At 45.2% G+C, this 15,374-nt stretch overlaps 1 protein-coding gene and 1 long non-coding RNA gene across 3 annotated transcripts in view; one reads left to right on the top strand and one right to left on the bottom strand.

Annotated features, from left to right (window-relative positions):
* Positions 1 to 15,374, top strand: part of LOC133622430 (semaphorin-5B-like) — a 46,515-nt gene that overhangs the window by 27,238 nt on the left and 3,903 nt on the right. For both annotated transcript variants that reach the window (XM_061985176.1, XM_061985175.2), the window contains exons 6-19: positions 1,970 to 2,068; positions 2,146 to 2,359; positions 2,424 to 2,709; positions 4,910 to 5,045; positions 5,108 to 5,315; positions 5,388 to 5,595; positions 5,675 to 5,792; positions 5,942 to 6,126; positions 8,100 to 8,243; positions 8,356 to 8,503; positions 10,096 to 10,321; positions 10,398 to 10,619; positions 10,697 to 10,867; positions 11,188 to 11,331. In XM_061985176.1, coding sequence (XP_061841160.1) covers positions 1,970 to 2,068; positions 2,146 to 2,359; positions 2,424 to 2,709; positions 4,910 to 5,045; positions 5,108 to 5,315; positions 5,388 to 5,595; positions 5,675 to 5,792; positions 5,942 to 6,126; positions 8,100 to 8,243; positions 8,356 to 8,503; positions 10,096 to 10,321; positions 10,398 to 10,619; positions 10,697 to 10,867; positions 11,188 to 11,331 — 2,509 coding nt within the window. The remainder of the gene's footprint in view (positions 1 to 1,969; positions 2,069 to 2,145; positions 2,360 to 2,423; positions 2,710 to 4,909; positions 5,046 to 5,107; positions 5,316 to 5,387; positions 5,596 to 5,674; positions 5,793 to 5,941; positions 6,127 to 8,099; positions 8,244 to 8,355; positions 8,504 to 10,095; positions 10,322 to 10,397; positions 10,620 to 10,696; positions 10,868 to 11,187; positions 11,332 to 15,374) is intronic.
* The window catches only part of LOC133622432 (uncharacterized), a 46,423-nt gene continuing 41,772 nt past the window's right edge, over positions 10,724 to 15,374 (bottom strand). Inside the window, exon 5 of the long non-coding RNA XR_009817776.1 lies at positions 10,724 to 10,859. This is a non-coding gene — a long non-coding RNA (uncharacterized lncRNA). The remainder of the gene's footprint in view (positions 10,860 to 15,374) is intronic.

The raw sequence follows: 15,374 nt of genomic DNA, 5'->3' as shown, positions 1-15,374 counted from the left end.
GCGCATAAGAAACTTCTCGATGACTTTATCTCCAGACTTCTTCTGTTTGTTTGAGATTGTGGCAACACTGCTCGCTAGTGTTAGCATATCTGAGTTATTGTGTAGAAATATGGGGAAACGACTACAAATGTGCGCTTCAGTCATTAACTGTGTTACAAAAAAGATCAATTAGAATAATACATAATGTTGGATATAAAGAACATACAAACCCTTTATTTATTAAATCACAATTATTGAAATTCAACGATTTGGTGCATTTGCAAACAGCTAAAATTATGTACAAAGCAAACTATAACCTGTAACCCAAGAATGTACAACAATTCTTCTCAACAAAAGAGGAGAAATATAACCTTAGAGGAAAATTTTATTTAAAACATTTGTATGCTAGTACAACACTTAAAACCTTTAGTATATCAGTATGTGGAATTAAATTATGGAACGGATTAACCAAATAAATAAAACACCAATATGATTCAGTTTAAGAGACTGTTCAAACTACAAGTGTTCACAAAATACACAGAACAAGAATTATAATGAAAATCTTGAACCCTTTTTTTTCCTTTTTTTTATTGAGACAAAGATTATTTATGTATTTAATATTTGTATGCTTACTATGGTATATTATTTATTTATTATTTATTTGTTCACTGTTCTGTTACAGAGAACAAGGAAATTGGATAAAATTGCTATGGTATGAGAAGGGGTAGGATTAAATTAGCTCAGCTTCTTCCTACTCCTTTGCGGACGTGCTGTAACGAAACAACTGGAATTGTGTGATGCATTACATTGTATCGTATGCATGTTCCAAATAAACTGAAACTGAACTGAACTGGACCTTGACTGCGTGGGTTCCCTCCGGGTACTCCGGCTTCCTCCCACCTCCAAAGACATGCACCTGGGGATAGGTTGATTGGTAACACTAAAATTGGCCCTAGTGTGTGAATGTGAGTGTGAATGTTGTCTGTCTACCTGTGTTGGCCCTGTGCTGAGGTGGCGACTTGTCCTGGGTGTACCCCGCCTTCCGCCTGAATGCAGCTGAGATAGGCTCCAGCACCCCCCGCGACCCCGTAAAGGCACAAGCGGTAGAAAATGGATGGATGGATGATCTGAACTGAACTGAATTGTCATTACTGCCACAAGTGGTGGAAATATGTATTACAACTGAGTACAGCTGCGGCCCACACGGACCACAGCTGAGAAACAGATATTTTGTGGCGGCCCAACAATGGGTTAAGAAAGACTGCAGTACTGTATATCAAACAAACATGACAAGGGGGTGATGGATCAACTTTCTGTTTAATAACAATGCCAAAGCAACAACAATTAGCTGAACTTTCCTCATTTGCAGCCATCCTGCCAACATCCTGCATTCACAGTTGGAAATCACAAAACACCTTAACTTTAACAGCCAGGTCGCTACACCGAGTAGGAATAAAAATGTTGGTTAATCTTTGAGTGCAGCGAGGGAGGGAGTGTCGACACAATGTGGATGCTTCCTGGCTGCTTCAAGCCAAACGTCGCTTGTCCACTGCTTTCTTTGGGCTCATATTGAGCAGCAAAACTACTAAAACGCTGTAAACGGGCTAAAAACTCTCTAAAGCACACACAGTAGCCGGCAAGCATTACTGCCCTGCTGACTGAATGAGGACCGTAGAGTGATAAACCCGCCCCACAATGGCTGGGCTGCAAGGCACACAATGGGTGGATGATACGTTTGTGCAAGAAAGCATATTTTAATTTGGTCTATGGTTTGTGAATCAAATTAAAAAGTTTGTACAATGAGGGGTTCGTAAATTGAGGTTCCAATGTGAAAATGCTCCAAGAAAACCCTGCAGAGTGCTCTGCTGCAGTGAGTGGTCTATTTCGAATTCAGAATTATACATTTTGGGAAGAAAATAGCCCTGTTATGCAAAACACAATGTATGCTACAGCTCTTGATGACACCACTGGTTCTGTGTTTTGTCGACAGGAGGAGTGTCAGAACTACATCAGGGTTTTATTGATCAGTGGCAGCACGCTCATCACATGCGGAACCAATGCTTTTACACCCGTCTGTGTGACCAGGCAGGTTGGTCATGGAACCAACAAAAGCACACACAGTTTAATTAAATGTCTTACTTTGCATGGCTGCTTTCTTCCTGCCAGATTGGTAACATAAGTCAGGTGTTGGACACAGTGAACGGTGTGGCGCGATGTCCCTACGACCCCCGCCACAACTCGACAGCTATGGTCACGGAGAAGGGCGAGTTGTATGCCGCCACGGTTATTGACTTCTCCGGACGCGACCCTGTCATCTACAGGAGCCTGGGGACCATGCCGCCATTGCGCTCGGCCCAATACAACTCCAAATGGCTCAATGGTAAAGAAAGAGCAACATTTTGTCTGCTAGCTTTCACTTTATCAATTCCCATCTCTTTCTGTAGAGCCTCAGTTTGTGTCTGTTTATGAGACTGGTCGATTCGCCTACTTCTTCTTGAGGGAAACAGCTGTTGAAAACGACTGCGGAAAGATGGTGTTCTCTCGGGTAGCCCGGGTGTGTAAAAACGACCTGGGTGGTCGTTTCCTTTTGGAAGACACCTGGACTACCTTTATGAAGGCACGACTCAACTGCTCCCGCTCGGGAGAAATCCCATTTTATTACAACGAACTGCAGAGCACTTTCTTCTTGCCTGAGCAAGACCTGATCTATGGCATCTTCACCTCTAATGTGTAAGTAATCCTTATCAGTGGAGTTGAACCCGTTTAAGTTCTCATCTCTCCCACACATAAGCAAATAAGCGATTACCGCGAAAAGCAGTTGTAAGCATACAGAATATGTACAAATTCTAACAATCTAAAACAAAGAAGACAGTTAAAATGGGTGCACTTTGTTAGTTGCAGAAAGGGGATGATGTAACATCTTAGAAGGCAAAATAAAAAATACCAATGCTTTGAGGGGCAACAGGTCCTTTTCTGTTGCCCCTTCCACCCTTTCTGCGCCTAATTTAATGGCAATGGTCACCAATCTTTTCGAGCCCAAGATCCCTGGTCTCAGCCAAAAAACAAAGCAAGATCTAACCCTTTTTTTTGTTTGTTTGTTTTTGTTTTTTAATGACAAATCTTTGTGTCATTGTTTTTGGCTGATGTCAACATTTTGGCTTTTTCTTTCTTGTCGTTTTCCCATTTTGCTGGTGTTTTTGTTGTTTTTGTAATATGCCTAGGGCCATTGACAATAGAGTCAATGGCCACAGATGGCCCCTGTGCCTCACTTTGGGCACCCCTGCTGTAGAAGCTAACAGTTTATGGTTACTATAGTCTTAGTACTGTAGTATATTTGTTCTAGTTACATATGGGACGTGAGTCACATGGTTTTCTTATGTCAGCACCGGAAGTAGTAGAATCAGCTGTTCACCTGGCGGGGTTTTCCACTGTGATAAATGGCGAAGTTCTTCTTTAGCTGCCGCCTTGTTTTATTATATATTACTGCCTTTACACAAGTCAATGTTTAGTATTGTATTCACAATAAATCAACACAATATCCATACTTTGGAGCAATGTTCACGGACTATCGATCCCGTCACAGGAGAGCGATGATGGTCTTGGACTTGTGGTTGAGGGAAGAGTCATTTGATGTTGGATGCTAGAAAATGTCCAATGTATTGCAACAATCAGCCTTAATGCATTGTTGCAGCTCGATGATTTATGAGCACGTCATGTAGCCGCAGTGTCAACAGTGGCGGATGTTAGGCTGAAGAGAAAGAGGGGAGGTGTGCGGGTGTGTTCAGTGGTTAAAATGCTTGACTGTTTTCGGGTCTACTTAGCACTCTCTGGATGGGGGTGTCACTGATGTCATATTAATTTATTTTTTTTCTCAAATATTTTCGCGATCGACTGGTAGGGTCCCAAAGATCAACTTCTCGATCACCATCGACGTCTTGACTTTGTTTCACGCATACCCTCACTATACGCAGAATACGCGCTTTGCCAGGGTTCCTGCAGCTATCAGTGAATCTAATTGAATGATTTTTAATGCCTTTTTAATGAAAAAAAAAAAAAGCCCATATCCTACTGCAGACAGTTATTATATGTTATTGTAAATACCGTATTTTTCGGAATATAAGTCGCTACGGAGTATAAGTCGCACCGGCCGAAAATGCATAATAAAGAAGGAAAAAAGCATATACAAGTCGCATTTTTGGGGAAAATTTATTTGATGAAACCCAACACCAAGAATAGACATTTGAAAGGCAATTTAAAATAAATAAAGAATAGTGAACAACAGGCTGAATAAGTGACGCATAAATAACCAACTGAGAACGTGCCTGGTATGTTAACGTAACATATTATGGTAAGAGTCATTCAAATAACTACAACATATAGAACATGCTATACGTTTACCAAACAATCTGTCACTCCTAATCGCTAAATCCCATGAAATCTTATACGTCGAGTCTCTTACGTGAATGAGCTAAATAATATTATTTGATATTTTACGGTAATGTGTTAATAATTTCACACATAAGTCGCTCCTGAGTATAAGTCGCACCCCAGGCCAAACTATGAAAAAAACTGCGACTTATAGTCCGAAAAATACGGTAGTCAAAAGCTTACAATTGTCTGCATAGCAATAGACAATGATAATTAGACCTGTGAATATTTGGGCGCCACACGATTTGATTTAACGCCTTTCTTTATATTATTTGGAAAAGGACCACCATTATTGGACACTAAAAGGTGGAATTAGGCGTGTATAACTCATATTTAGTCCACAAGTTGTTGATTCACCATTGTTATTTAGCGCCCTCTATGCATATGACTTTCTTTTGATTGGCTAAAATCCTCAAGCATTATCTGCTGATGTGACAGTCACACTGCCTGCAAATCTAGCCCTATGAATGTAATTGTTGTCATTGTGAATACGCACCGGCAGGAACAGCATGTCAGCCTCTGCGGTTTGCGCCTTCAACCTGACAGCTATCACTCAGGCCTTCAATGGACCTTTCCGTTACCAGGAGAACCCCCGCACAGCCTGGCTCTCTACTCCAAATCCCATACTCAATTTTCAGGTAGCCAATGTTTAAGCAGAAATACTTATTTGCAAAGAAAAATGACTCACTTTTGTTGTCAGTGCGGCACGCTGGACGAAGCAGGCGCTGGTGGGAATCTGACTGAGCGTAACCTCCAGGACGCTCAGCGACTCTTCCTGATGCACGATGTGGTGCAGCCGTTGACGGTCAATCCTCTTCTCACCCAGGACAACATGCGCTTCTCTAAGCTGGTGGTGGACATCGTGCAGGGTCGCGATGCTCTTTATCACGTCATGTACATCGGTACTGGTAAGAAAGGAAAGGCAATAACTAAAAGCAGAATCAAGACCAAACCATTTCCGTTTCCTCTTCACCAATCAGAATATGGAACCATCTTGAAGATTCTCTCCACAACTAATACAAATCTTCATGGCTGCTATTTGGAGGAGCTCAGGATCCTTCCTGATGGACAAACTGGTTCAATCAAGAGCCTGCAGATCCTTCACAGTGACAGATCTTTATTTGTGGGGCTTGATGATAAACTGCTGAAGATCCCTTTAGGGCGATGCTCTAGTCATCCAACGGAACGGTACGGGGATGTTCATAAACTCACCTGGACATATTGAATACAATTTAAATGTTGAACTGACCTATTGGTCTAATATTAGACGCTGTTTGGAAGCACGGGACCCTTATTGTGGCTGGGATCACAAACTGGAGCGTTGCACAACCATCGAAGAGAGCTCCAACATGAACCAGTGGACCCAGAATATCACCCAGTGCCCAGTTAGTCAAATGCTCACACACACACACACACACACACACACACACACACACACACACACACACACACACACACACACACACACACACACACACACACACACACACACAGTTTTCATAGATGGTGCAATAGAAACATGTTCTTTGTGTAGGTAAGGAACCTGACGCAGGATGGTGCGTTTGGCCCGTGGGCACCGTGGCTACCCTGCAACCACAATGAGGGTGAGGGTTCTATCAGCAGCTGCATTTGCCGGTCCCGTTCATGTGACGGACCTGTGGCTCGATGCGGTGGGCTTGACTGTAAGGGCCCAACCATTCAGGTGGCTAACTGCTCCAGGTAGGCTTAATCTGCTGTAGCAAGGACTTGCTTTAACCAAGTATTCTGATTATATTTGGATATAAAAAATACATTTGGTATGAATATTATCACAGGATTACAGGATCCACCAAGCAGTACAGTTCAGATTGTATGGATTGGATTGATAAATGCTCATCGGGTGTGTAAGGCTGTATACAGGGGCGCCGCTAGGGATTTTGGGCCCCATGAAAAGAATCTTTACAGGGCCCCCAACACAGTGTCATTATTTTTTCTGTATTATAATTTCATCATCATTAGGGGCCTCTCTGGGCCCATCATGGGCCTCTAGAATCTGTCTCCTTTACCCCCCCTTTTCGGCGCCCCTGGCTGTGTAGGCAGCAGAGATGTCCTGATCCTGATCATGGGATCGGATCAGGGGCCGATATTTGCTCTTTGTACTGATGAGCTGCCGAGCAGACGATTTTTACCACGGCTGTGTCCGATTTTTACCACGGCTGTGTCCCAGTGTTTACATGGCTAAAGATTGTATTGTCGGGGGTGAAGTCTCTGGCCACAGGAAGGCTTTGAGGGCAAAACCCAAATGTTTTAAATAGAAGCCAATAGTAGTTTTTGCTTTTGTCTAGTTAGTGTGCACTAGCCACAGTTTTGTTGTTGTAAAAATTGTATGTAGTGTTAAATACCACAAATTGAATACATCATCTTACTTACAACAATACTAGCAAATTCTAAATGTATTAAGATAACCGAATAAAAAGTTGTTGTTTCTTTGTTTCTACTATCTTTTGTCAAAGCATCGGATCAGCACTTGAAATTAGATCTGATGTGATGCCAAAATATCAGATCGGAACCGATGGCAAAAAAATCTTGATCGAGTCATCCCTAGAAGATAGGGTGGCAATAGTGTCAGCCATGCAGTTATTGTGAAAGGTATGACCATCAATGCAGCACAGAGTGTAACTCTGCAATTAATGAACAAAGACGACTAGTGACTGTCCAATCAACAAACAGTATGTGTTTAGTTCCACCATACATAAGCGAAATGTAGGCTGTTGAAAGCTTGCTTAAAAGTGAGACTATACCGACAGGACATTAAAGGGGAACATTATCACAATTTCAAGAATTGTTAAAACTAACAACTATGAACTAGGTTTACAGCATATGAAATACATTTGGCAACAACATGCACTTTGAGAGTGCAGACAGCCCAATTTTCATCAATTAATATATTCTGTAGACATACCCTCATCCGCGCTCTTTTCCTGAAAGCTGATCTGTCCAGTTTTGGAGTTGATGTCAGCAGGCCAGGGAAGCTAGGGTCGATAGGGGGTTTAGCTCGCTCGTCTGCGGGAACAAACTGCCGCCATTGCTTGCCGTGTTAGCGAGGTCCTTTGTCCCTGAATTGCTCACACACTCCGGCAGATTCAATGGGGGTCTGGCGGCAGATTTCTTTGACTTTATCGTTGGAAATGCATCTGCTTTGAGTGTCGCAGGATATCCACACATTCTTGCCATCTCTGTCGTAGCATAGCTTTCGTCGGTAAAGTGTGCGGAACAAATGTCCAATTTCTTGCCACTTTCGCATCTTTGGGCCACTGGTGCAACTTGAATCCGTCCCTGTTCGTGTTGTTACACCCTCCGACAACACACCGACGAGGCATGATGTCTCCAAGGTACGGAAAACAGTCGAAAAAACGGAAAATAACAGAGCTGATTTGACTCGGTGTTTGAGAAAATGGCGGATTGCTTCCCCATGTGACGCCACGTTGTGACGTCATCGCTCTGAGAGCGAATATTAGAAAGGCGTTTAATTCGCCAAAATTCACCCATTTAGAGTTCGGAAATCGGTTAAAAAAATATATGGTCTTTTTTCTGCAACATCAAGGTATATATTGACGCTTACATACGTCTGGTGATAATGTTCCCCTTTAAAGGACTATTAAGATATGTAAGACACCTGATGTCGTAGGTTCATTTTCTATTCTGTTCCTCAGGAATGGCGGCTGGACTCCCTGGTCGTCGTGGGGTCATTGCAGCAGTACTTGCGGCGTCGGTTTTGAAGTGAGGCAACGGTCCTGCAACAATCCCTCGCCGCGTCACGGCGGTCGAATCTGTGTCGGCCAAGGTCGAGAGGAAAGGTGAGAGGGAATAAGAAGGTCGTCACATGTTGTAAAGTTAATCAGGAGGAACATTCATTCAAAGGTTGTAAATATTGAGCATGAAACATTTAGGGAACATTTCTGTTTTTAGATTGTGCAATGAGAAGAAAACATGCCCGTTGCCAGTGCTTTGGACTGCATGGGCACCCTGGGCTCACTGCAGCGCTGAATGTGGAGGAGGGGTCCATGCCAGGACCAGAACCTGTGAGAATGGAAACACCTGCCAAGGATGTTCCATGGTACTTGGCTGCTTGTGCGTTCACACAGATTCTTTACATAGGGCCTGATCTACTAAAGGTTTGCGTGTATTAAAACATTTGCAAACATTTTAGCGCACGCAAAGCTGATCAACTAAGCTTGAACGCAGATCATTGCGTCTCTTAAAGGAGCAAAATTGAGAGCACAATCTCGTTATTGTGTCTGTCTTTACGTACAAACAGAATATCTGCTGTTTATTAAAATGTCCACAATACTGGGAGGAGGAGATGCGATGTGATTTTTTAAGACCGAAACTGTTCTGCGGCCCCTGTTTTGCATTTGAATTTTACACGTTAGGTTAAATATAGAGTTGGACACTACAAAATATCCTCATTGTAGCCATTAATCCTGACTTCCTCATTTTGATAAACACATTTAATGAAAAATAATCACAAATTATTATATTCATTTTTGTTTTGTAAGTGTTTTATATACTATATTTTGCTCGTAAGTTAATGTTGCTGATAAATCATAGTGTATTATTATTAATTTTATTTAATTGTATTTTTTTGTATCAAATGATTTAAGTCAATCAGAATTTTTTAAAAGTTTGAATACGTATTAAGTTTTTCACCCCCCAATTCAGTGAAATTGATGCACTTTAAATATTTTCAGTTACAGACCAAAAACATGTTCATCCATCCTTTGTAGTTATTATTTGTTGTAAATTGATCTAAATTTCATTATTTTTAGTTTTCTTTAATGTTAATAATGATACAATTTAATGTAATATATGCAGAGGTGCACTTATAACAATTTTGTAGAAAAATGATAATATTTATAGCCATGGTGGGGGGTTTAGCAGAAAATAATTGATAAGCACCGGGTTAGGGCTATGTAAGATCCGTGTAAACTGGCACAGTTACGCACTAATGTCTGTAAGAAAAGAGGCAATTGCACTGCAAAGACAGACAATAAAGAGAGAATACTCCATACATATGCATGTCAACATGCGTTTATTTATCAGAAACAAATATATTTGACTTTTTGTCAATTGAGCAATGGCATTTTTTAATTGTATAGCTTCTGCATGGCTTAGTGGGTTGATTAAAACAAATTAAATTGGTTCGTTTTGGTGTCTGCTTACGTTTTTTTCAATGGCGTTCACTTTTTTTTCATATAGGAAATATATTATTCAAATTTCCTATATGAAAAAACTTGCTGCAATGTGCATATTCTTGTATCTGGATCATTCCAGACAACACCTTGAGTATGCTAAACATTTTTTTTTTGGTCTAGATCGAGCTGCAATGCAGCCCAGAAAAGTTGGTACATATTATATTTATGAGCTGCATGTCAACAACATGACAAAATGCCACATGTTAAGGGAAATGTGTCTCCATGGTGACAGCCGGTATAGACAAAAAAAGCTAATTTGAATAGGACGGTCTTCACCACTTTTGCACTTGGTATTAATTGTACACAAAGTCTTAATAGATCACCGGCAACTTGTCCAGTAATAGTACTCACAATTCTATAGTTTGCGCGCACTTTTTATTGCTTGTTATTTGGAACTTATTAGATCAGTGGATCAATGGATTGTAATAATAAATCTATTTGACCAACTATCTAGGAATACAAGACCTGTAATCTGGAGACCTGCCCAGAGGTGCGCCGAAACACCCCCTGGACCCCTTGGATTCCAGTCAATGTCAGCCGAGATGGATCCCGCCATGAGCAGAGATACAGATACACGTGCAGGGCATTGCTAACAGACCTCCAGCTCCTTCAGATGGGCAAAAAGAAGATAGAGACCAGATTTTGTCCAAATGATGGTTCTGGAGCGTGCCAGACTGACTGTGAGGACATGACATCATGAACCCTTCATTTGTATGTGACATGTAAGGCGATAATAAAAAGAGTTCCTGTGTTCAGCTCTAGTTGATGACTTGGTCAAGTCCAGTGGTCGAACTGTGTCACAGCCCCAAGATGCACACTGGGAGTCTTGGGAGACGTGGTCCAGCTGCTCCCAGCGATGTTCCAGAGGCTTTCGAACCCGAAGACGTGGTTGCTCAACAGTAAAAGGCAGGATCAATCCAGGTGCCTGTGTGGGAACCCCAGTGGAATATCAAGATTGCAACTTGCAACCATGCTTAGGTAGACTGCCTGGCGTCGTGTATTGCGATGTTCTCTTGCTGCAGCATTATTTGTGAAGTCGACTGCTTCTGTTTCAGTGGGAGGGGTCTGGTCTTGTTGGTCTTCCTGGTCCCAATGCTCTGTGAGCTGCGGCGGAGGCCACTTTCAGCGGACAAGGTCATGTGACAACCCGCCCCCTGCCAATGGAGGGGACATCTGTATTGGTCTACACACTGAAGAGGCACTCTGTAACACACACACCTGTGAAGGTATAACTGATTGAAGATGATTTAGCTCTTGATCAATCAGACTGTGCAAAAGTGTTAATTATTATTACGTTTTAAGCGTCAACCATAAATATATTCCTTTCATTCAGCCAATCTCTCTGCGCAAATACCAATGTTTTTATATACGCTGCTGGGAAATCTCTTCCATGCAGAAAGTGGTCGACCAATATTTGCATTGAGAAGGCAAACAACATGGTTTGTGGAGCTAATCAAAACGTTCAAAAACGTTATCAAATTGATGCAAAGCCAACAAAATTGTCCATTGCAATGAATTGTTTTTTTTTACCCCCACCGGTCCTCAGGCTGGGGTGTGTGGTCAGAATGGGGGAGCTGCAATGAGGAGGGTCTGCAGCTTCGCGCTCGTCACTGCGGGGAGAACCAGGAGGCTAATTTGTGCTGGGGTAACACCACCCAGGCCAGACCGTGCCAGGTGCACGAGGTGGAAGGTAAACACACACTCTGAGTGATAAAGATGATGACAAGGAAACTTTACGGAGGACAGCCGTCTATCTTCTGTATACGTTCAGGGTAGGGCTGCATCGAATAACTGATTAGAAAAAAGCTTAAATTACCGTATTTTTCGGAATACAAGTCGCAGTTTTTTTTCATAGTTTGGCCGGCCGGGGGTGCGACTTATGTGTGAAATTATTAACATATTACCGTAAAATATCAAATATTATTATTTATCTCATTCACGTAAGAGACAAGACGTATAAGATTTCATGGGATTTAGCGATTAGGAGTGACAGATTGTTTGGTAAACGTATAGCATGTTCTATATGTTATAGTTATTTGAATGACTCTTACCATAATATGTTACGTTAACATACCAGGCACGTTCTCAGTTGGTTATTTATGCCTCATATAACGTACACTTATTCAGCCTGTTGTTCACTATTCTTTATTTATTTTAAATTGCCTTTCAAATGTCTATTCTTGGTGTTGGGTTTTATCAAATACATTTCCCCAAAAAATGCGACTTATACTCCAGTGCGAAGTGCATCGAAGACCTCGATGAAGAACACAAACCAAGGACCCAGATTTCCCTCTCCCGGACGCGGGTCACCGGGGCCCCCCTCTGGAGCCAGGCCCGGAGGTGGGGCACGATGGCGAGCGCCTGGTGGCCGGGCCTGTCCCCATGGGGCCCGGCCGGGCACAGCCCGAAAAGGCAACGTGGGTCCCCCCTCCAATGGGCTCACCACCCATAGCAGGGGCCATAGAGGTCGGGTGCAGTGTGAGCTGGGCGGCAGCCGAGGGCAGGGCACTTGGCGGTCCGATCCTCGGCTACATAAGCTGGCTCTTGGGACGTGGAACGTCACTTCGCTGGGGGGGGAGGAGCCTGAGCTAGTGCGTGAGGTGGAGAAGTTCCGGCTAGATATAGTCGGACTCACTTCGACGCACAGCAAGGGCTCTGGAACCACTACTCTTGAGAGGGGCTGGACTCTCTTCCACTCTGGCGTTGCCGGCAGTGAGAGGCGACGGGCTGGGGTGGCAATTCTTGTTGCCCCTCGGCTCAAAGCCTGCACGTTGGAGTTCAACCCGGTGGACGAGAGGGTAGCTTCCCTCCGCCTTCGGGTGGGGGGGAGGGTCCTGACTGTTGTTTGCGTTTACGCGCCAAACAGCAGCTCAGAGTACCCACCCTTTTTGGATTCACTCGAGGGAGTACTGGAGAGTGCTCCCCCGGGTGATTCCCTCGTTCTACTGGGGGACTTCAACGCTCATGTTGGCAACGACAGTGAAACCTGGAGAGGTGTGATTGGGAAGAATGGCCGCCCGGATCTGAACCCGAGTGGTGTTCTGTTATTGGACTTTTGTGCTCGTCACAGATTGTCGATAACAAACACCATGTTCAAACATAAGGGTGTCCATATGTGCACTTGGCACCAGGACACCCTAGGCCGCAGTTCCATGATCGACTTTGTAGTTGTGTCATCGGATTTGCGGCCTCATGTTTTGGACACTCGGGTGAAGAGAGGGGCGGAGCTTTCTACCGATCACCACCTGGTGGTGAGTTGGCTGCGATGGTGGGGGAGGATGCCGGACAGACCTGGCAGGCCCAAACGCATTGTGAGGGTTTGCTGGGAACGCCTGGCAGAGTCTCCTGTCAGAGAGAGTTTCAATTCCCACCTCCGGAAGAACTTTGAACATGTCACGAGGGAGGTGCTGGACATTGAGTCCGAGTGGACAATGTTCCGCACCTCTATTGTCGAGGCGGCCGATTGGAGCTGTGGCCGCAAGGTAGTTGGTGCCTGTCGTGGCGGTAATCCTAGAACCCGTTGGTGGACGCCGGCGGTGAGGGATGCCGTCAGGCTGAAGAAGGAGTCCTATCGGGTTCTTTTGGCTCATGGGACTCCTGAGGCAGCAGACAGGTACCGACAGGCCAAGCGGTGTGCGGCTTCAGCGGTCGCGGAGGCAAAAACTCGGACATGGGAGGAGTTCGGGGAGGCCATGGAAAAAGACTTCCGGACGGCTTCGAAGCAATTCTGGACCACCATCCGCCGCCTCAGGAAGGGGAAGCAGTGCAGTGTCAACACCGTGTATGGTGGGGATGGTGCTCTGCTGACCTCGACTGCGGATGTTGTGGATCGGTGGAGGGAATACTTCGAAGACCTCCTCAATCCTACCAGCACGTCTTCCTATAAGGAAGCAGGGCCTGGGGAATCTGTGGTGGGCTCTCCTATTTCTGGGGCTGAGGTTGCCGAGGTAGTTAAAAAGCTCCTCGGTGGCAAGGCCCCGGGGGGGAATGAGATCCGCCCGGAGTTCCTTAAGGCTCTGGATGTTGTGGGGCTGTCTTGGTTGACAAGACTCTGCAACATCGCGTGGACATCGGGGGCGGTACCTCTGGATTGGCAGACCGGGGTGGTGGTTCCTCTCTTTAAGAAGGGGAACCGTAGAGTGTGTTCCAACTATCGTGGGATCACACTCCTCAGCCTTCCCGGTAAGGTCTATTCAGGTGTACTGGAGAGGAGGCTACGCCGGATAGTCGAACCTCGGATTCAGGAGGAACAGTGTGGTTTTCGTCCTGGTCGTGGAACTGTGGACCAGCTCTATACTCTCGGCAGGGTCCTTGAGGGTGCATGGGAGTTTGCCCAACCAGTCTACATGTGCTTTGTGGACTTGGAGAAGGCATTCGACCGTGTACCCCGGGAAGTCCTGTGGGGAGTGCTCAGAGAGTATGGGGTAACGGACTTACTAACGGTCTTATTGTGGCAGTTCGCTCCCTGTATAATCAGTGTCAGAGCTTGGTCCGCATTGCCGGCAGTAAGTCGGACACGTTTCCAGTGAGGGTTGGACTCCGCCAAGGCTGCCCTTTGTCACCGATTCTGTTCATAACCTTTATGGACAGAATTTCTATGCGCAGTCAGGGCGTTGAGGGGATCTGGTTTGGTGGCTGCAGGATTAGGTCACTGCTATTCGCAGATGATGTGGTCCTGATGGCTTCCTCCGGCCAAGATCTTCAGCTCTCACTGGATCGGTTCGCAGCCGAGTGTGAAGCGACTGGGATGGGAATCAGCACCTCCAAGTCTGAGTCCATGGTTCTCTCCCGGAAAAGGGTGGAGTGCCATCTCCGGGTTGGGGAGGAGATCTTGCCCCAAGTGGAGGAGTTCAAGTACCTCGGAGTCTTGTTCACGAGTGGGGGAAGAGTGGATCGTGAGATCGACAGGCGGATCGGTGCGGCGTCTTCAGTAATGCGGACGCTGTATCTATCCGTTGTGGTGAAGAAGGAGCTGAGCCGGAAGGCAAAGCTCTCGATTTACCGGTCGATCTATGTTCCCATCCTCACCTATGGTCATGAGCTTTGGGTCATGACCGAAAGGACAAGATCACGGGTACAAGCGGCCGAAATGAGTTTCCTCCGCCAAGTGGCGGGGCTCTCCCTTAGAGATAGGGTGAGAAGCTCTGTCATTCGGGGGGAGCTCAAAGTAAAGCCGCTGCTCCTCCACATCGAGTGGAGCCAGATGAGGTGGTTCGGGCATCTGGTCAGGATGCCACCCGAACGCCTCCCTAGGAAGGTGTTTCGGGCACGTCCGACCGGTAGGAGGCCACGGGGAAGACCCAGGACACGCTGGGAAGACTATCTCTCCCGGCTGGCCTGGGAATGCCTCGGGATCCCCCGGGAGGAGCTGGACGAAGTGGCTGGGGAGAGGGAAGTCTGGGCTTCCCTGCTTAAGCTGCTGCCCCCGCGACCCGACCTCGGATAAGCGGAAGAAGATGGATGGATGGATGGATACTCCAGTGCGACTTATATATGTTTTTTTCTTTCTTTATTATGCATTTCCAGCCGGTGCGACTTATACTCCGGAGCGACTTATACTCCGAAAAATACGGTAATTGTTACTGATGAAGTGAAGTGAAGTGAATTATATTCATATAGCGCTTTTCTCTAGTGACTCAAAGCGCTTTACATAGTGAAACCCAATATCTAAGTTACATTTAAACCAGTGTGGGTGGCACTGGGAGCAGGTGGGTAAAGTGTCTTGCCCAAGGA

Source organism: Nerophis lumbriciformis, linkage group LG23 (assembly GCF_033978685.3).
Source record: "Nerophis lumbriciformis linkage group LG23, RoL_Nlum_v2.1, whole genome shotgun sequence".
Lineage (NCBI taxonomy): Eukaryota > Metazoa > Chordata > Actinopteri > Syngnathiformes > Syngnathidae > Nerophis > Nerophis lumbriciformis.
The sequence above is the reverse complement of the archived record's forward strand: the minus strand, read 5'-3'. Positions and strand labels throughout refer to the sequence as shown.